Raw genomic sequence first — 22,478 nt, 5'->3', positions numbered from 1 at the left:
TTTCCTATCAAGTTTTCTTCCATGCTTTGGGATTGAGTAGTTCCTATTTGGAAACTATCACATACTTTACGTGGTTTTGTCACTGAGCATATTTTATATTTGGAAACTTGTTTGACAAGATTGATATACTATTGCAAAATTTTCAAGGAACAAATGATTTTCCAATGTTCCACCAAGACTCCGGTGCGGGGAGACGCACAAGGGGGACGTGTTGGAGTACCCTCACATTTTAGGGAAATTTTGGGGTTGCGAGGGGATGTCGGGGTATATAATTTTTAATTATATATATATATATAATTAATTAATTAATTAATTAATTCAAGTTCATATTCATTGTTCAATAATGAAACCATAAATATTAAATAAACTGATAGTAATATGGATACCAATACATTGAAAATTGAAATTTGATCCACACGTTAAATATAAATTCATAATTGAATTAAATAATGACATACATTGATCCATCCTCATTGTTCATTTTGATACATGCATCATTCATATGACATACTCATTATTCATCCATAGCATGAGATTCAATAATGAAATATTCAAATACATTGATCCATATCATTCATCATTCTACGATCTACATTGATTTAAAAATTAAATTTATCATTCATCATTCAAGAATCTAAATTGAAAGAAAAACATATTAGTATATTAGTATATACTATATACTAGATACTGAAGTTTTGAGGGGGGATGGTCAGATGCCACCCCTTTTGGGAAGTCTCGTCCCCCACACTGGGAAACTTACCTCCAGGAGACTCCCTGTCCCGGGGGCGTGGGGTGCGTGCACCCAACCTTGGGGGATGCTTCCCCATGGAACACTGATTTTCCAGTTAACTGGTGGACATCTAATTAGTTATTTCCATCAATTTTATACTTTAAAGAAATCAATATTTATCTTTTTATGTGCAACTGTCATGAACTCTTGGTTTATCGGTTATGCTTAATGTTTTATTTGGGAGATTCTTGATGTAATGTTTGTACCTGTGACAACACTCTTTCTGTTGTCAAGGAAATCATGGCAACTAAACAAGGAATGGAGTTAGTGACATGTATTTCAGTTGTTCTCATGAACATGAAAGAAAAGGAGATGGATTTGTTCATGGCCGCTTAATGACTCAGACTTATAGTGAAGGAAGATTCACTGTTTCTTACTTATCTCAAGCAAAAGGGGGAGAAAGATTGGTGCTTCTTGGCTGAGACATTACATTAAGATCCCAAGCTAGTCCTGATCTTCCTGGTCGAGTCATTACACGAGGATCCCAAGTAAATGTCAAATTTAGAAGGTTACATTCTAGCAGTAAACTTTACACAATATGAATGGAATGAGCCTGTTTGATGGGTATGCATTTTTTTTGGTCAAACAACACCAAAAAGATATGAGTGTGAACAGTCTTGATATGCAATCTTTGATTTTATTTCAAACCTTTATTATGCTTCTTCCCACAACTTTACCCTTTCGGAACATTTTGACGACAATCTGAGGGAAGCTTTCCTTTGGAGAGCAGTAAGACAGTTTTGGATTTTTAGGTTTATTGTTCTATTGTTTTAAATAAATTGGGATGGTTTAAGTGACTTAATTCAATCTAAAGACTTTCTTTTTAGGTTTTGTATTTCTCGTTTGAGCCCCATGGACCTACTTTTTGGTTTGTGGACATCAATAAAAATATTTTATCTGATCTTTTTTAAACAGTTCCTCTGCCCCTTGTGTTTCTATTTATTCTATTCATTGCAACAAATACTTAAATTTCAGATCATATTTAGCTGTGATATCACAGGAGATTTTGGAGTTGCTAGTATGCTGCATTATACTATTTTACGTTCAATCATGTTAGTTAATATAGAAAACCTATGATTATGTGCGTCTATGTACGATGTAAATTACTGTTTCTTCTATCTTGTATGCTCCAACAAGTTCTTTTTGTATTGATTTTATTCCTCCCAAGATGTGTAGGTTCATGGACCTGGTGCGGACATTGATACACTTTGTGTTGGGCCTCGGCATGCAACTCGAGAGGTAAGCTGTAAAGTTGATCTTTTACGATGTTCTACTCTTGCATTGCATTTGAAGAATACATGTATTGCTAAATCAAGAACTTTAAACATGTATCTTTTTGATGTTACAGGAGGATTTTTTTATTGAGCTTTATGAAATGCTAGCAGAAATGCCAGAAGTAACAGAGCTGCATCCTGTACCAGATGCACATGTCCCAGTCATGAAATTTAAGTTCAATGGAATATCGATAGATCTACTTTATGCAAAACTTTCTCTTTGGGTGATTCCTGAAGTAAGTAGTAATCATGCTTATTATGATCCATGACATGAATAAACCAAACATGTTGGTTTATTTTAATGGCTTTTGGTTCTGCTATTATGTTATTTAGAGGCAATTAAAAGTGCAATGTATGCACAGAGCTTAAACACGTCTAAAGGAAAGACAGAATTTGATTTGTACATAAATTTCATTCATTAAGAATTAATCTCTCTGATGCAAATTACTTCCAGTTGCAAAATTTAAGTTCAATGGAATATTGATAGATCTACTTTATGCAAAACTCTCTCTTTGGGTGATTCATGAAGTAGTAAATATGTTTATTATAATCTATGGGATGAGTAAACCAAACTAGTTGGTTCATGTTAATGGGTTTTGTGGTATTATGTTATTTGGAGGCAAGGCATTCAACACAATTGGAGGTTCAGACTGGGGCAAACCTCCCTTTGTTAAGTAGAATTCTGGATAGGCAGAGAACCCAAACATGTCAAAAGGAAAGAGAGAATTTGTTTTGTACATAGTCTCCATTCTTTAAGAATTAATCTCTCTTATGGATATTACTACTTAGCCTGACAGTTAAATGTAATTGCGCAGTAAAAATAAAAGCAATAGGAACACATGAAGACATTGATTTTAAGTGAATTATTTGTTAACATTTTTGAACTATTGAGATTTATCTTAAATTAAACTTTTCAAGACATTGATGTTAACCAATATAATTAACTATTTAAATCTATGTTATATCAGACCACTGAAGCCTATTTTGATAAGTCAGATATATTTTAGAACTAAGTATTTGAATGAGAAATATGAAAATTAGGTTGTTTCAGAAATATCTGATTCTGGTTATGCAGCTGAAATCAAAGAAGTATTACTAGGTTGTTTTATATCAGCTCGTCAAATTGATTTGTTGGGCAAGCAAATTTATAGACTTTATCAGAAAAGTGAAACAAAAGTCAGCTTCGACATAGCTGGCTAGAGTAAGCATAATACAAGAACAGATTCCCCCGTGTTCAACAATGATGGAAACTGGCAAAATTTCTCCTGAATTATACATGTATAAGGGTTACGGGTCTTGAAGTGTTGTTTTTTCTTGAACTATGCTGACTTCTTGTAGACAATTGGAACATTGTTTGTGAAAGTTTTTCACGTGCTCGATGGATTGTTTTCTACAGAGCCAGTCATCTTTCTCCAGAGTCTTGTCTTCCACTCCATCAGAGCCTAGTGAAAGTAGTAGTCCCTATATTTTCCTTTGATGCCTAATTGTCACTGAAATTGTTGCCTTGAAAGAAGGTGCATTGAACCTTTCTTTCTATCCTAGTGCATGGGAAATGTACTAAAGTATTAAAGTAATTGACTTTTGTAAGGTAAGGTGAGTTTATTTAATGTAATGTAAAGGTTATTTGCATTAGTGATTTAGATGAATCTCAACTGTTGATCTCAGGTGATGTTGGAATCTTGTCTGTTAAAATTGGCAACTAGGGCCAAACTCCATGCGGGTCATCTTATTAATGGCAGCTGATATTTTTCGTGGATCCCTCTCATCGAGAGGTGTAGGATTGATCTAAAGATCATCCGATTCCGATAAGTATTCATGGAGATGTGGATTTATTTGTGTTATGGGATAATTCATCAAGCTCGGCCAGCAAACAAATAAACCCCACATGTGCTCAACGTTTTAGTATAAATAGAGATGCCTTGAAAGTCATTTGGACACTTGGGATCTCTTCCTCTCTACTTGTCTTTGGGTTTTAGTAGGAGGAGAGATCCCAAGGGACAATGCTGCCGTAATGGAGAAAGACTCTACACTATCAAAGGAGATGCCCTAGAAGGCTCTACGCTGTCATGGAGGACAGCCCTTATCTCAGCCACAAGAAAGCGCTAACATAACAGATATACGCTGGCCATAATGATGCCCTAGCGCTGCCATAAAGAGCCATAAGAAGCACCTACGCTGCCCTATTACAGTCAATGAAGCCAGCCCTAGAGGAGAATTATCTCATTAAAGAGAAGCACCTATGCTGCCCTAAAGGAGGCTCCTAGCCGTAGAGGAAGAAGGGTTTTATTCACAGCTAGCGGCAGTCCTAAAGGGAGATCCTAGCCTCAGTAAGGATGTGCCTTAGCTGCAGAGATCAGGCCGCTATCCTAGAGAAGAACCCTTGCCCTAAATGTTGTCTAAGGGAGCTGCAATGCACAGCCTAAAAGGGTCCCTTAATCCGCTGCCAAGTCAAGCTCTAAAAGAGCCCAAAACGCAGGTCTGTACATCACCTTATATCCGTTGTTAAGGAAACCCTATCCGCAAACAATAGGAGGTTTCCTAAAGCTGTATGTAGGAGGCTCTACTGAGACCTAGAAAGGAGCCCTAATCCGCATCTATTAATGATACTAATCTGCTGTTATATATAGTTCAGATGAAGCCCTAAAATGCTGTTAATGGAGGCCCTTATGTTCAGCCTGAACTAGTCCTAAAGAAGCATTCATTAAAAGATATGTTCACAGCAAAGTTGGCTGTAATTATCACAACATTAATACATGTTTGCTGTAGGTGACTATGGGATGAAGGGTGCTGGTATAATCATTTACTAAGGACTGTTTGATAAACCTCAGTTTTACTGTAAAGGAAAGGGTTGAAGTCTGCTCCTTGGAGTTGATTTTACTTCAGAATTGCTATGTGCTAGGCCATAGGCCATAGCATCATAGCAAGGGTTGATTAAGAACTAGTCCATTGAGATTAGTGCCCTCATCAGATCAGCTTCATAGCAATAATGAAGTGCAGCATAGTGATAGCATGACTGTAAGAGAACAGTGTGGTACTTGGTGCAGCAAGTACACAAAGCAGCAATGATACAACAAGCTCATGGGTGACAGTATGGTGCAGCAGTGGCACAAGGTACAGTTGTGCTAAACACTGGCTCAACAGTGCAGCATAAGGTACAATAGTATGAAGTGTACAACATGGTCATGGGGTCCAACATTGTGATGATGGGTGTAGCATGGTGCAACACGATGAGGTGCAGAGCATGATGACAAGATGCAACACGATGATAGGTGAAAGAGTCACCTTGGAGAATTAGTTAAAGCAGCATGTCTTCAACTGATCTCATGTATCATCTTCTTAGAGATGATCTATCTAGATAAGTTAGTGTTGCTGAATTATTAAATGGAACAACTGATCTCATGTATCATCTTCTTAGAGATGATCTATCTAGATAAGTTAAAGTGTTGACTTTTGTTGTAAATGTACTATCTCTCTCTCTCTCCCTCTGCTGAATTATTAAAGAACATATAAGAAGAATTGATCAAGGGTTTCCCCACATTGTGGTTTGTCCCTGGCTAGCGCCACATTTTGTGTCCTCTTGTCTTGGCTTGTCTTTTGCGATTTATGTTTATGTTCTATCTGTAGTTTACTTTAATGCTGATGTGATTGCTAATCTGGAAAAGATATTGAGCTAACTATGAAAATTGAAATAAATTGCTCTAAGCATAGAACATACCTAAAATTAACATTATCTCAACAGTCAATCACTTTGGAGACTAGGGTTGTGGATTTAGATGACCCAAACCTATATAAAAGGAAGGCTAGTGTAAGCGAGAACACACAACAATCAATCACTTTGGAGATTAGGGTTGTGGATTTAGATGACTTGAACTTATATAAAAGGAAGGCTAGTCTAGGGGAGAACACACAACACATCTTGAGCACAAGACATAGTGAGAGTGAGATCTCAATGATTGGGTGGAGAAGGAATTCCATTCAAATGTGCAGGTTTTGAGGAAGAGTGCAAGGGGTAGCAAGGGAAGGATCCAAATCAACCAGCAAGATCTACAAAGGGTTTGATCAATTGGGTTAAAGATTCTTGTTGTATGTATTTTCCTCAGCAGGCCATTATGCTAGGAAGGGATCCCTTTTAAGTTCTAAATTTAATAAATGAAGAACTAATTTGAAGGACAAAATCTTGTGTGCATGTGATTGTGAGATTGTTGTTTAATTTTGCTTTTGCTATTTGTTTTATGTGTTGAAATTGTTGGTAAAGTTATCATTAATGTCAATATGATGACAAACCTTAGGTGCATTGTTGAAGCAAACCCTAGGAGAAAACCCTAAAGTGAAAACCCTAGGAGCAAACCCTAACTGTGTTGAAGGTGATGAAGTCCTTGCAGATACAAGCCCTAAAGCTATATGATGAAACCCTTGGTATGTCAGTATGATGACTTTGACATCGTTGAAGACCGTAGCTAAGTTGAAGATGAAGAAACCCTAGGTCTATGTCTTAGCATGGTTCATTTATATGATGAAACCCTAAAGATGCCCAAGTTGACCTAAGCAATGTATGCATGAATGAATGATGTCCTAAGTATTGAAGATGACCTAATTCCAATGAATAAAAAGCCCATGTGAATGATCCCTAATCTAGAAGCCCTAACATAAGCCCTTGTACAAAATAAACCCTAAAAGCTGTCATAAAGCATACTATAACATTGTCCAAGTGAATATGATGAAAAACCCTAGCTTCATGATACCCTAGATCCATGAAAAAAAGCCTCAAACAGGGCTGTTATGGAAAACACCTATATGACGAAAAGGAAATTAAAATTGTCAACCTTGGAGATCATTTCTTGGGAGGAAGATTATATCAGCTTGTAGAGGAATCCAAAAGCTTTCTAATGAGGACTCACATGCCTCCTAATTCCTTGCCGTTGAAGAGAAATTAATCTTTGAAGTGTAAAATATATCATTTGTTAAGCCTACCCGAGCCTACTCAAGTCGGCCTTCTTGAACACCCCAATAGATGTGTCTCTTTATGTTAAAATTGGCAACTAGGGCCAAACTCCATGTGGGTCATCTTATTTATGGCAGTTGATATTTTTCTTGAATCCCTCTCATCGAGAGGTGTAGGATTGATCTAAAGATCATCCGATTCCGATAAGAATTCATGGAGATATGAATTTATTAGTGTTATGGGACAATTCATCAAGGTCGTCCAGCAACCAAATAAACCCCACTTGTGCTCAACGTTTTAGTATAAATAAAGGAGGACTTCAAGTCATTTAACAATTCATCTCTTGTGATCTCAGTGTCCTCTTGTTTTGGGTTTTTGGTGGAAGAGGAGGTCTAGAGGAGATGCCTTCTATGCAGCCCTAAAGAAGGGTCATCTAGAAGAGCCCTAATCCGCAGCAAAGGGAAGGCCCTAACCAACAACTAGAGGAGGCCTTACGCTGCCCTACTTAAGGGTGATATGGATATACCCTAGCCGCAGCAACCTAGAGGCTAGAGTCTGGACAGCATGGGAAAACAGGGATCCGAAGTCTGCGACAGGAGGCTGAGTGGCTGAGGTAAGTGCGGATAGTCTTAGGGCTGGAACAATGATATAATCAGGATTTGAGTTTGCTGTGAAGAGGGCTGAGAAGGCTGACTGTTAGGCCAAGTTCCTAAGGGTCAAACACGTTGCTGTTTGGAAGTTATTTTGGCACATTTTCGGAGGTCTGTTGCTACAGCAATCTGTTGTGCTAGGCCATAGGGCATAGCACACAACTGGAGGCTGTGTGAGGGCTGTCAAGGGTGGACAACACCCTAAGCAAGCAGCGTGGGTGAGGAGGAGACGTATGAGGGTATGCCATAGCCCTTAAAGGGTTAGTTTGTTGACTGTGGGATGAAACTAGGGCTGCTGCAAGTGCCCTAACCAGGTGTGCAGCAAACAGCTGTGCAAACAAATGACAACATGGTCTAATTGGACTATTTGGGCATGTTGGTGTAGCTGGACATATTATGGGACAACAGCTAGTACAGCATAGTGCTATCAGCATACAGTGATGGGTAGCAATGCAGCATAATATAAAAAGGGTGCAGCACTATGTATGATGCAGCTACATGACTGAATGTAGTGATGATGAGTGCAACATAGAGTGCAGATCCATGATGAGAACAGCCCACTGATTGGAGAAGCACAGTGACAGGAGCAGTAGCATGAAGTGCATAACATGGTTACAAGGTCCAACACTGTGATGATGAGTGCAACAGGGTGCAGCACGGTGAGGTGCAGCACATGGACGAGATGCAGCACAATGATAGGTGAAGGAGTCACCTTGGAGAATTAGTTGAGGCAGCATGTTTTCAACTGATCTCATGTAGAGATGATCTATTCTCTTATCTAGAAAATTAGTTGAAGCAGCATGTCTTCCACTGATCTCATGTAGAGATGATCTATTCTCTTGTATAGAAAGTCAAAGTGTTGACTTCTGTTGTAAATGTACTATCTCTCTCTCTCTCTCTCTTTGCTGAACCATTGAAGATCATATAAGAAGAATTGATCAAGGGTTTCCCCACATTGGAGTTTGTCCCTGGCTAGAGCCACATCTTGTGTCCTCGTCTTGGCTTGTTTTCTGCGATTCATGTTTTTGTTCCAACTGCAGTTTACTTTAATGCTGATGTGATTGCTAAGTTGGAAAAGATATTGAGCTAACTATGAAAATTGAAACAAATTGCTCTAAGCATAGAACATACCCAAACTTAACACTTTAAAATTGGATTACAAGGTATATGTAAGAAACCATACTTTCCATTTCAACCATCCTACTTGGCCAAGAAGAACAGAATAAGGAGCAGTACTCAAATTTGATATATAAGTGCAGGAGAAGGGCTGAAAGGATGTTGAGTAGCTAAGATAGTTTTCTGTGTTTTGTTTGGACCAGAGTTTCACTGACCAGCCTTTTGGGATCTCGATTTAATACTACAAGATTTGATCTATTACTACAGCCCTCGATTATTATCACGTCCTTGGCCTTGACCTTGTTACAAACCAGATTGCAGACCTTGAAAAATTTTGGATCTGCAATACCTCTGCAATTTCGGTCTATTTCAGGCCAGAGATTTTCGCCTCTAGCACTGTATTTTGGCCTGAAATTCTGCCTGTTACAGGCATGCAACTTGGCCCTTCTTTTGTCGCAAATTTCAGACCTGTTCTTGTGTTGCAGACCTCAGATTTGCTGTGGAGTTTTTAGGCCTTGGTTGCAGAACTTGGACTGTTTAAAAGGTTAAATCAGGCCTATTTCTATCTCAGCTTGAACCTGTTCTTCTTGTCTTACAAAGCCCAGATTTCTTGAAGATCTCAAATCTATACAGATCTTGGGTAGTTCAGAAAAATTACAAAATCAACCTCTTGCAAAGTTGCAGACCTCAGTCGCAACAATAAGCTGGTCTTGAATAAGCATTTGAGCAGGAAATTTGGTCACTTGTTGAACTCCTTTTGTACAGACATTGACCTGATCCTTGATATTCCTTGAGCAGCGCAGTAACATCCTTTGGAGCAGTATAATTCGAGCATTATTAGAGAGCTGTTGGAGTACCTTTGAGGATTTGTTAAAAGTATTCATTGAAGTCATCTTGAAGACTTGTTGAAAACTTCTTGTTGGAAGTCCGCTTTGAAAGAAATTATTGGAGCATTCCATAGCATTGTTGAAGACCTATCGAAGAATCCTTGTAAGAGTGGTGTGCAGACCTATTGAAGAACCATTGAAGACATTTGAAGAACTTTCCAATATCTTGGAGTTGCTAATTGAAGACATCTTGTTGGGAATTGAAGAACCCTTGAAGGCATTTGAAGAAATTTGCAATATCTTGGAGTTGCTAATTGAAGACATCTTGTTGGGAATTGAAAAACTTTGCAATATCTTGGAGTTGCTAACTGAAGACATCTTGTTGGGAAGCATTGTTGAAGACCTCTTGAAGACACTTGTAGAAGCAAATCTTGGAGTCATTCTTGGAGGCATTGTTAACGTTCATCTAGGGTTGGAGCCCTAAAGAGATTATAAGTGTATTTGTACAAATTATTGTCGTAAAAGAGGATTGGAGTCCTTGTTGTTTTGATAATATAAATTATTCGTTTATTTTACATTTTGTGTTCTAGTTTTATTAAGTGATCTTAACTGCCGTAAAATAACAATTGTAAAAGAAATATCGATTCACCCCTTCTCTTAGTATTTCCAACAAAAATCCTAGCCGTGTTATTATTTAGTAAGGTTTAATTTGCTAAGAAGTAATTAACTAGGTGTTAGGGTGAGAAATTTAACATGATATTAGAGTTCGAACTCTAAAAACTGATCTCCAAAGTATTGCACACAGGAATATATTTATTGAGTAGTCGCATGTGCCTGGTTCATTGAGCCGAGAGGTTCATTCTACAACCCGGTGTGATGTGTAACTGTGTTTGTCCGTCATCAAAGATGAAATTTTTCTCATGGCGGCCCAAATATAATTTAAAAAAAATTTAAAAAAAAAAATTAAATAACTATACAAAATATTTAAATAATGTTGGCTCATAGAAAATTTGCACGTGAAGAAATTGGATCCCTCTCAACTCATGTTAGAACTGTATTTAAGATGGATCTATGTTGGTTTAGGCTGCAATCATATGAGCAACACCAAAAAAATTCCATACGCTAGAGTCCATAGTCAGAGGCATCAAGCTGTTTGATGTAGAGACATAAAAAAAAAGAATCAGGTTGTACATTGACGATGCAAGAAAAGGCAAAGTGTAGTGGCTAAAGAGTGAAGTGGCCAATAGCTTGTGTAGTGGCTAGCAACAACATGCAAAAATATTAATAAAAATTTAGAAGTTATGTGGTAGATGGGCCTATAGGGCATTGAAGTTGAATACTAGGGCCGCAAGGTCGAGGAGAAAGGGGAGTGGTCGGTAGCCTTGACAGTTGCTAGGTAAAAGTTCTGTTACCAGCTGTAGTTGCAAAGGAAATGTAGTTGTTGGTTTATGCAAATTTGGAAAGAGTGGTTGAGTGAACACAATCGACAAGTTGATTGTGTGGCTGTATGACGAGAAGGTTGCTGATGCAGAGATTGGCCATGGGTTAGCAGCTACAAGGGTCGTACAATGCACATTAGAGGAATCCATATGCACAGAGACAATAGCCACATTAGGCCTTACATGGTCGTACTTAGTCTCTAAAGAAAATTTAGGGCCATATGGGCCATATAGAAGTTAGTCATATAATTGTATAATGAGCACAACGAACATGTAGTTGGCAGAATTGGTAGGTCAGTGAGTACGCTAGCCAGATTTACTAAGGTGATTGGCAGAGGTCATCCTTTAGAGGGAGAGAGGGAGATCATACCAGTCAGGGGTTAACATTTTTCTTCTAGGTGTTTTAAACGGTCGAGATAGATTGATGAGGAGATCTTAGTGGATTTATAAACAAACATTTATTTCTTATGGGTGTTAGAAGGACTCTGTAGAAGGTGAAATTATAAGATCTAGAAATGGCAACAATTAAGCTTAGATTTGAGGATAGTTCAGATGGAGTGTCTAACTTTCCGTCCTAGAAGGCAAGGGTCACCTTGCTGTTGAAGGAACATGGTTCGTAGAAAAGGTTGTTTCAGAACCAATAGATCTAGTAGATAAGGTAACTTATATGAAGGGCAAGATACACTGGAGGATTATCATAGATGTTGTGAAGGATCATTTGTTCCAACATTTGGCAGAAAAGAAGTTGGCCAGGGAGATGTTCAAGGCTCTATTGGACCTGTTCCAGAGTGACAACATGAACAGTAAGATAATCTTGGGAAACAAGCTTAGATCCATCTAGATGTCAAGGACTGTTAACTTTACTAGTTACTTCATGATGATCACTTAGTCTCGATATCGACTCATAGTCATTGGGGGGAAGTGGAGCACATAGAGTTTGTAAATGTGGCATTGATTGGTTTTTCCAAGTTGTGGGAACCATTTGTTAAGGGGATCTTGCTTGGGAGCACCTTCCCAATTTGAAGAGTCTTTGGGATGTCTGAATCTAGGAAGAGATTTGGGAGGAGTTTAAGCCCAACAAGCAGAGATGGAGAAGAGAACTTGGCCATGGTCGATATGGCTAAGAAGAGCAAAGGGAAGGGTTCCAATGGTAACTACTAACAATGAAGGCGCAAACTCTTTGCTGGGGAAAAAGGACTTGAGCAAGTTGATGTGCTTCATTTGCCACACGAGTAGACATTATGCATCATAATGTTCAGAGAAGAAGGGGAAGGGGAAGTTGCAGTAGACAATAACATCAATAGATGTTCAGTTTGATGAGTTTGTAAGGAAGTTGAGAAGGACTTCTCATTTGTCTCTTATCTATGTACCACCATCATCACAAGGAGTGCTTAGTACTTGGATAATGGTGCACCATGCCAGATGATAGAGGCATGGGAGCTACTTAACTGTTTGATGGAGAGTGACTCTATTTTGTTTGTTGAGCTTGGTAATAATGCCAAGTATGTAATGAGGGGGGTTGGAATCATTATGTTTTAGCTAGTGTCAGGAGGGATGTTGGAAGCCAGACATGTTGTCTATACTAGGATTGGAGAAGAATTTGCTCTTAGTCTTAGTGATCGAGGACAAAGGATATGTAGTTATGTTTAGGAATTGGCAAGTGCTCATTTGTCTAGAGGAGTCTAGCCCAAACATAGTAGTAGCCATTAGGGTTAGAGAGAGCAACTTATATAGGTTGATGGCCAAAATTATTTGGGCGTTGGTGCATGATAGTGATGAGCTATGGCACAGGAGGATGGGACACTTGCACTATAGGACATTTATGATCCTAAGTGAGATTGTCATTGGTCTTTGAGGGTTCAACATTGGGCAACAGGGCACGTGCACTTGGCAAGATTGCAAAAGTTGTTTTTCCAAGTAGCAAGAGTAGGTTCAAGGGGATCTTGGATCTTATTCACTTGGATGTATGAGAGCTGATGTTAGTGGCATCAGTGCAAGGAGCACAATAATATGTCACATTTATTGATGACTATTCCAGGAAAACTTGGATCCTTTATGAAGATCAAGGATGAGGTTTTTAGACGGATTCAAGAGTTGAAGGCCCAGGTGTAGAACCAGATAGGCAAGAAGATCAAGGTCTTGAGATCAGACAATGGGGGAGGGTACACTTTCAACAACTTCAAGGATTTTTCCAAGGTGTTGGGGATCGAGAGGGAGATGACAATTTCATACAACCTTCAACAGGATGGGATTGTATAATGAGAATCGAGCCATCATTGGTTTAGCTTAGGCTATGCTACATGACCAGGAGTTGCCTATGTTTTGTTGGGCAAAGATGTGTAAAACTACAATATACGAGCAAAACATGAGTCCTCACAAGATATTGGGGGACAAGACCCCTAAGGAGGCGTTAAAGTTTTCGAACTACATGACATTGTTGAGTAGCGTCATTGATGAAGTAGCAAGTTAGGAGGTTTGGAGGAATGCCATGGTAAAGGATGATGCATGGGACACTGTGCCAAGAATTAGGAGTAGAGGGATAGCTAGTTTTACCCTCCAAGTGGCTGTTTAGGAAGTACCTTCCTTGCTAAGACAAAGTGTCGATGTTAGTAGCTTTGGTAGGTACCCCCACATAGGCCTAAGTGTCTAGGTGTGCAAAAGTCGCCCAATAGACCCTTAATCTTAGTAATTACTTTAAGTATTAAAGTAATATACTTTTATAAGATAAGGTGAGTTAATGTAATGAAATGTAAAGGTTATTTACCTATGTTGCACGAGGACCTGTCCCCCCAAAAATACTCACGTACACTGCGTCCCTGCGTTCCGGGGACTTTTGGACCCTTAGGAAACGTCCCCAAACTATTGGGGACTTGCTAGCCGTCCCCAAGATGTTCCAAACAGATTTCAGGGATATTTTTGGCAAATTTCAAGGGTTTTCTGGGTAGATTTTTGGGTGTTTTGGGAACGTTTTAGGGATAATCCAAGCACAGAGCTTTAGTTTAAACTTTTAACAATCATGAACATTGATGATTGAACAATATGATTATTTTTCCCATTCATTTTTTTGGAATGCATTGAATCTAATTTTTTTGTGCAGGTTGCATCTCAAAACATGGGCTTTGTATGATGGGTTTCATTTTGGATTTTTAGTGATTTAGATATTGGATATTGGATTTTCAATGGTAAAGTTACAAAAAGCACCCTCCATGTCAAGAAAACAGAAAACACAACATTTTAAAAGGATGATCCTTGTGGTTATTTTTCTTGTTCTTTCTGAGGATCATCTCAACTTTTACATAATGTGTGTGGGTTTCGAGGATTCATTCAAGTTCAGTGCTTCCATCATCCCAACCCTAAGCACTGTGAAAACAATCAGATAATTGTGAATTGGATTGAGTACTAAATGTTCAAATAAATTCCTATTCAATCTCCTTTTTAATCTGAAATATGAATTGTCTATCATTAGAGAACCAAATTATTTCATAGTGGTTTTCAACATAGTTATAAAAGTTTGCAAAACCTATCGAAAAGGGAATGCCTTTTGTGTTTAACATAGTCCTCATTAACAAGAAATATGAGGGAAAAAACTAATATAAAGACAATTCTCCTTGATAGATTGTTCATGGACCTTATCACAAATTTAAAGTAGTTACACTTAAGTTTCATAAAGCTAAAGCTCATGTCTAGTGGCCAATAATGGAACGTCACTCACCGCCTTTTCAAACTGAGATTTTAATTAGCGAGTGTAAGGGTTGTGCATAATACTAGCTTGAAACAACTACAAATGTATATATATATATATATATATATATATATATATATATATTGCCTTCCCCAACCCCTCGCCCCCTGAAAATTTGGGGGTGCGCTCTAGCCGTTCCGTCCCCCTGTTCCTGCCGTTCCCCTGTCCCCAAAACCAGTGCAACATAGTTATTTACATTAGTGAATTAGATGGATCTCAATTATTGAACTCAAGTGATATTGATATCTAATCTCAATCGTCAATCACTTTGGAGGCCAGGGTTGTGGTTTTAGTCAATGACTCAAACTGATAAAAGGAAGGCTAGGCTAAGGGAGAACACACTAACACATTTTGAGCACAAGACAGAGTGAGAGTGAGATCTCAGTGATTGGGTGAAAAAGGACTTCCACTCAATGCGCAGGGCTCTAGGAACAGTGAAAGGGGCAACAAGGGAAGCATCCAGATCAGCCAACAAGATCTGTAGAGGGTTTGATCAGCTAAATTATTTCCTGATTCTTGTTGTTTGTATTTCCTCAGTGGGTCATTTTCCCAGGGTTGGAGCCCTTGTAAGTTCTGAATTTAAAGAATTAACAATTTGATTTGAAGGGCGAAAATCTTGTGTGCATGTGATTGTGGGATTGGTGTTTAATTTTGCTTCCGTTTTAGATGTTAAAAACTCAGCTGTGTTATTATTCAGTAAGATTTAATCTGCTAGGAAGTAATTAACTAGGCGCTGGGATTAGAAATTTAACACCATTACTAATAGAGTTGTTGCCATCAATTTTTTTGTCATGTTTTGCCAGTGGGCAATCTTTCATTTTATGCTTGCTATTATGGCAACAAGGGCCACCCAAGGTCAACTATGCTTTGAATGAAGACTTTAGGGCCAAACCAGTTTCTGATCTTTTGAGAGAGGTAGTATTAGCTGTTGAACCATTGTCGTTCTATTTATTTTGCTTCAATGGGTAATTCACTATTTTGTGTTGGTACTACAAGAAAAGTACAAATTAGGAACATTGAAACTAACTGCATGTTATTTGAACTTTGAGACGTTAGGGCCATTGTATTTTTCATCTCTGATTTGAGGCCTTTAAAAAATACTTAATTAACATCTATGTCATCTGGAGTGGGGGAATGGGTGCAAATTCTGTAAACAGATTCTAAAATGCTTTCGGAATTGCAGAAATGGAGGTAATGGGATTCCTATGTAAATACTAAATATAAAAGGATTTTTTAATGCATGGAGTAGGCATGTAGATATATGACAAGAACTTTCAAATTTCTCAATTGCTCTTTGTTTATTATATTAATTATGTCTTATCTTCCTTTTAAGCGTTTATAAGCCATAAGACCAACCACCATCTAATTTAAAAAACAGTTTTTACAGTATGGAAATGGCATTTGTATACTTGAATTTGCTCGGGAACATCCTGCAGATTTTTCCCAGATGTTATCATAGTGGTAGCTTGGCGGAAATGTTTGCCATTAGTTTCTAAAGGCTTCGACTGAAAGTTTTCCTGTACTGATATGGGCCCTAGGTCAGAAGCTTGAGCTTCATAGTTGAATATACTTTTCTTGTTTAGTCAAGGCTTGAGTTCTGAGGGTTTCAGAGATTTACCAGTCCATGAGAAGGCAAGGATGTCAACTCAGGCCAAATTGAAGGCAGTATGGACACTGCTCTTTTACTATATTGTCTCTTCCAAACTACATGCAATAGCACTTATCACAAAGTCCTGACTGATGCCAAAGAACCATTTTATAGCTATTGGTCCCTATTATTTTAGAAAATGAGTTACAATCCTTGATGAGTGATAGTTATGAGTGGGAGCTACAGAAATATGACTATCGGTGGAGTTACAATGGAACTGAGGAGTGAGAGAGACATAAATGCAAGCATGCATAAAACAGCCATTAATTTGGGCATGCATATTGGTAGCCAGTGGCAATTAATTTGAGTGTGCATTAGTCACTCTTTTTATGTTAAGAAAATAAGAGATGATGCCACGAACTTCCAAGTATTCTTATCACTAACAGAGAACAGGTTTTTTCTAAATATCATGGCTATGCAAGTTCTTCTGGTGCATGGAGTTAGCATATAGATATATATGGCTAAGAAATTTAGGGTCCATAATGACTGAGATGGGTTATGTTGAACCTTACATACAAGGGCACAAAATGATATATTTTATAATCGGCACTGCTAAATTCTGAAAAGGAAATTAGAGAACCTGGATAGATGATCCATGAATGATTGGAAGGCATTTGGTCAGAGTGGTGATCATGTGTCAAATATTATATTAATAATACATAAAAATGCATTTCCTTTTAAATTTAGCATCATATATAAGTCTATTGTCATGTTAGTGTGGTACAACTAAAAACTGTAATACATATAATGTGCATTGCGTACCTAGACAGGGACATAATTTCTTTAGGGCCAGGCAAAAGAATCCTCACCATGTAAGGTTATATTTGTAGAGATTTTAAGGGAGGGCAGGAGGCCTGTAGGGAACTTTGAAGATATCTTTTTCTTCATCCAAAGTTGAAAGCCTTGTAGCAATTTAAAAATGCCAGTGATAACACTGGTTTCTTGTTATAGGGTGTACTGTAGCTCTTCGAATTGTATTTCTGTTGATTTACTGGTGAGTTGGTCTGTGACTAATTCCATAAATGAGATAATATTTGGTATCTTTATGGCTGTTTCTTAATATAGTTGGGTTTTCTTATCCTCATCTAGAAGTCATTAGTAGGAAGAATAATGAGTTGCAGTCCTTCTTCCCGAATATATTCTCATGAAGAAAGTGCCTGTGTACCAAAAGGGCCTCATGCTTATGCTCCTCATATGACAACCCAAGAGGAAGCCTGGCTCAACCCAAAATAGTAGAAATATTCTTTGATCTAAAAAAAAAATTAATTAAATCACAGACAAAATGCTCAAATCTAACGTCTAATATGTGTATTTGACATTTATGTTGATCATAGACATTTTCTCTATACCTGTGATGCACAAGTAGGAGAAATGCAGCTTAGATGAACAGGCTGGAAAACCAATACCATGTGCATGCTGTCAAGTATTTTTTCTAGTTTCCTTTTACCATGAGAGAGTCTTGATTAACAAGAAAAAATGAACCGTATCTAGTGCTTCTCATAATTTGCATGTCATGATTACTGATGTTGAAGCAGATTTTCTTTAAGTCAAGGTTTACTTTGTATGTGCTCAGTCATAATTGTGAGATTATGTAGAATGTAGATAGAGTAATTACCTTGGCATACTTTGTTCCTGCAATATAGTAGCTAGGATTTGTAGAAATTCCTTGTAGATTCAAACTGCTTATGTAATTTTCTAAAACAAAAGACTTGAATCTACTCTACTCATTAGCGGAAACAATTAATCAATCGAGAAATCACGAAGCATACAAGAGAAAGAATTCAATCAACACATTACACAATGATTTCCTGGGGAAAGCCATAGCTAAAAACCCCTGCTATCTATATATTTCATTAGTCAGAAAATATGAGAAGATTACAATGCTTTGCTCAAGCTCGAGCAACCTTTGCACTATCTCTATCTGTCTCACTTCTTCCTAGACTGACTCTGGCAAACACTTAGCCAATTTCTTAGCCTTCCAAGCTCCTACTTCCTTGTGCTGTTCAATGAGGAATTAGACCCCTATTTAATAAGAATTTTCTTCCATTGGATTGCACAATGCCTTTAGGCTCTTCCTTTGACTGCATGCAGCCTCTATACAATTCAAATAATTATACAACTGAGAGTACACTTCCCTTGAACTCTAATTTCAATTGGGTAACTCTCAGATCTGACATGAATGAGTTATTTATGGCTGAAATATCAGTTAATTGGTTGAACACATGAAGCAACACCCCACTGTTAAACCTCCTACTAGCTCCTCCATGAGTTGGAACTAGTTTAATTGACTTTAACTCAGTTAAACTGAATTAATTAATAACAACTCAAATAAACTCAACCAATGATCCTATAAAGTAGAGACATTTTACATGACTCAAGTTAGACCCTCAAGTCGAATTAACTGAACCAACTAAGTCAAATTAATTTAGTGAATTCGTACAAGTTATCTTGTGATGTGGAATTACAATTTTTCTCCGAATTTAATTCAAGGAAAATTAAATTTAGGTTTTTCTTGCGACATTTTCAACACTCCCTCTCAACAAGAAAGGGATTCGCTTCTACCCCGATTCAATGCCTTTGGAATGTATTGCATGCAACACTTCTCACTGTTGCTGTTGCTATTGCAACTGAAAATCATAAAAAAAAAACTGAATCAATTGTTTGCAACTGTCTACTGGGAAAATTGTGCTGCTGCTAACTCTACTACAATTGATCCTCCTGCTACTGAATACTGTGGGCTCTTGTAGCAAGGTAATGATCCATAAGACAAAAACACCTAAATGAATTCTGCCCAAATTTCTACAACACTTGGACTCCGATCTACTCATGCTGCTGCTGTTACCTCTGCATTGCTGCTGCAACTACTGCAATAATGAGTATGATCTCTCAAATCCTAAAGCCTAACTTCCATAAGGCTGCTCTCTCCGAAGCTAGACTCCCTCTGAGTCTCGATCTCCCTATGGGAAATCTTTCTGCTCCCTCTCAACCACAACATCTCTAATCCCTGCCTTGCTCATTAAGGCCGTGCATGCATCTTCCTTTAATGTGTAGAGGCTCTCGACCCTGACACCAAATTGCTTGATTTGACATGAAGCAAGATGCTTGAGGCAGGCCTTCCCATCTTTGAAGACTACCTCATACCCATTTTATTCAATCCTTTAATTTCTTCATCAGTTCAAGTTTCTTGGCGTCATTGCTATTTCCGAATAGCTCATTGAGGGTCTTCCACATAGAAAAGCGAGTCTCTTTGCCATGTAGTTTCAAGACTATGTGGTCTCTCACACCCTCCAGGATGATCCTCCTAGCTCTTGCTACACTCTTCTTCCACTCTGTTACATCTTTAGCATCAAATGTTGGAGGCTTCAGGATATCATGATCTATGAATTCCTTCAGCCGGTTATCTTCCAACACTGCCTCCATCTTGTCCTTCCAAGCAATATAAATCGAACTACCCTCAATGGCATATTCGAGTCTCAATCTGTAGAAGGACATCCTGCTAGCTCTGAAGAATGATTCTGCAAATTCTATTCACTTGCAAGGACAACTTCAAATTCTTCTTTTCTATTGTGATTTCAACTTTGATACCATGTAGAAATTCCTTGTAGATTCAAACTGCTTATGTAATTTGCTAAAACAAAAGTTTTGAATCTACTCTACTCATCAACGGAAACAATTAATTGATTGAGAAATCACGAAGCATTCAAGAGAGAATTCAATCAACACATTACACAATGATTTCCTGGGGAAAGCCACGACTAAAAACCCTTGTTATGTGTATATTGCATTGGTCAGAAAATATCAGAAGATTACAATGCTTTACTCAAGCTTGAGCAACCTTTGCACTACCTCTATGTCTCACTGCTTCCTAGTCTGACGCTGTCCAACACTTGGCCATTTTTTTAGCCTTCCAAGCTCCTACTTCCTTGCGCTGTTCAATGAGGAATTAGGCCCCTACTTAATAGGAATTTTCTTCCATTGGATTATACAGTTCCTTTAGGCTCTTCCTCTGACTCCATGCACCATTTTTACAATACAGATAATTATACAGCTGATGTACATTGCCCTTGAAGTCCAATCTCAATTGGGTAACTCTTAGATCTGACATGCATGAGTTATTTATGGCTGAATTATCAATTAACTGGTTGAAGTTTGAACACATGGAGCAACACCCCACTGTTAGACCTCCTACTAGTTCCTCCATTAGTTGGAACTAGTTTAATTGACTTTAACTCAATCAAACTGAATTAATTAATTACAACTCAAAATAAACTCAACCAGGGCTCCTATAAAGTAGGAGACACTCTACATGACTCAAGTTAGACCCTCAGCTCAAATTAACTGAACCAAGTCAAATTAACTTAGTTAACTGGTACAAGTTGTCTTGTGATGTGGAATTAAAATTTTTCTCCTAATTTAATTCAAGGGAAAATTAAATTGAGACTTTTCTTGCTGCATTTTCAACAGGATTCATGATGATTACTTTAAGCTTTTGTAATTTAAAGGGTTCCTTGGCTTAAATTACAATGTTTAAAGGCATTTGATCCTTACTGATGAGGTGCATTAGTTATGTTGACATGTAGATATCATTATTCTGTTGGCTTACATCTGAAAGATACATCTAAATACCATGCAACCATGCCATTGGCCAATATTGACGTTGGCTGTGTCTAAAGATTATTATAGATTACTTCTATCTTTGTTGTTAAATTGTTTCCTATATGGGGCTCTTATTATAGCATAAATCATAGTATCTGACCTAAATTTGATTTGTCTCAGCACTTTAATGCCATTAAGTTCTCTTTATTTTTCTGCTGTGCAACTCATGATTTATGTGACTTTTGTTATAGGATCTAGACATCTCCCAGGATTCTATACTCCGTAATGCTGATGAGCAGACTGTTCGAAGTCTTAATGGATGTAGAGTAACTGATCAGATTTTACGTTTGGTACCAAATATTCAGGTACTTGTGTATCATTTAAGCTCAATTTTAATGACTTCTTAGTCTATTGCATTGGCACTAATACTGTACTTGTGGATGGACTTGACTTGAAATCAGAATTTTCGAACCACACTCAGGTGTATGAAGCTTTGGGCAAAACGACGTGGTGTCTATTCAAATGTAAGAGAATTGAGTAAACATCTGATTTGGTCACTTGGCACGAATACCTTGTAAGTTTTTGGGCATTACTATGAATGTCCAATTAATGTACTGAATATTTTGTATGGTTGTGAGCAGGTAGCAGGTTTTCTAGGGGGTGTTAATTGGGCATTACTTGTGGCCAGAATATGTCAGCTCTACCCAAATGCATTGCCTAGCATGTTGGTTTGCCGCTTTTTCCGAGTATATACCCAGTGGCGCTGGCCAAACCCTGTCATGCTTTGTGCTATTGAAGAGGGTCCACTAGGCCTTCCTGTTTGGGATCCACGGAAAAATCCTCGTGACAGGCTTCATCAGATGCCTATAATTACCCCAGCATATCCCTGCATGAATTCAAGTTATAATGTGTCATCAAGTACTCTACGTGTTATGACTGAAGAATTTCAGAGAAGCAATCACATTTGTGAGGTAACTATGTAACATGTACCTATGAAATTGATCCATAGTATTTTCTTCAGCACTTTCAATCTGATGAATAAATTCAATACTTTCTATTAAGGCCAACTTCTTTCATCTTAGCAAGTTATCAGTGAATTTTGGTTGTTGTTTACCTAATCTATTTAATGGGCTTCAAACATAAAGATACTGGTGCTCAACATTTTCTGTTTTATATATGGCCTTCGCTGGTTGTGCTATTTGAATTTTATCAACTATATGCATTTCACAAGGACATTGGCTGTAAACATTTTCAATAGGGGTTATTGAAGCATTATGAGAGGATTTCAGGAAAAGAAGTGCACTTTTGTTTTGTATACTTAGCTAAATTCAAGTATTTCTGATCTTTGTATTTGTTACAGCAAAATCTAGTACCTAGTGCACAATGGTGACTTAAACAATGTGCAACACATGGGAGTGTTACCATAGTCACTTCAGCAACTACTCCCCTCTCTT

At 37.9% G+C, this 22,478-nt stretch overlaps 1 protein-coding gene across 3 annotated transcripts in view; it reads left to right on the top strand.

Moving 5' to 3' along the window:
- PAPS1 (poly(A) polymerase 1) overlaps nucleotides 1-22,478 on the top strand; it is a 59,117-nt gene that overhangs the window by 22,711 nt on the left and 13,928 nt on the right. For all 3 annotated transcript variants that reach the window (XM_089379105.1, XM_089379106.1, XM_089379107.1), the window contains exons 5-9: nucleotides 1,967-2,029; nucleotides 2,139-2,300; nucleotides 21,276-21,389; nucleotides 21,486-21,548; nucleotides 21,666-21,995. In XM_089379105.1, coding sequence (XP_089235231.1) covers nucleotides 1,967-2,029; nucleotides 2,139-2,300; nucleotides 21,276-21,389; nucleotides 21,486-21,548; nucleotides 21,666-21,995 — 732 coding nt within the window. The remainder of the gene's footprint in view (nucleotides 1-1,966; nucleotides 2,030-2,138; nucleotides 2,301-21,275; nucleotides 21,390-21,485; nucleotides 21,549-21,665; nucleotides 21,996-22,478) is intronic.

This window comes from Pinus tabuliformis, chromosome J (assembly GCF_031772625.1).
Source record: "Pinus tabuliformis cultivar Carrire ecotype Pingquan chromosome J, CPIR1, whole genome shotgun sequence".
Lineage (NCBI taxonomy): Eukaryota > Viridiplantae > Streptophyta > Pinopsida > Pinales > Pinaceae > Pinus > Pinus tabuliformis.
This window is presented reverse-complemented; position numbering and strand designations above follow the sequence as displayed.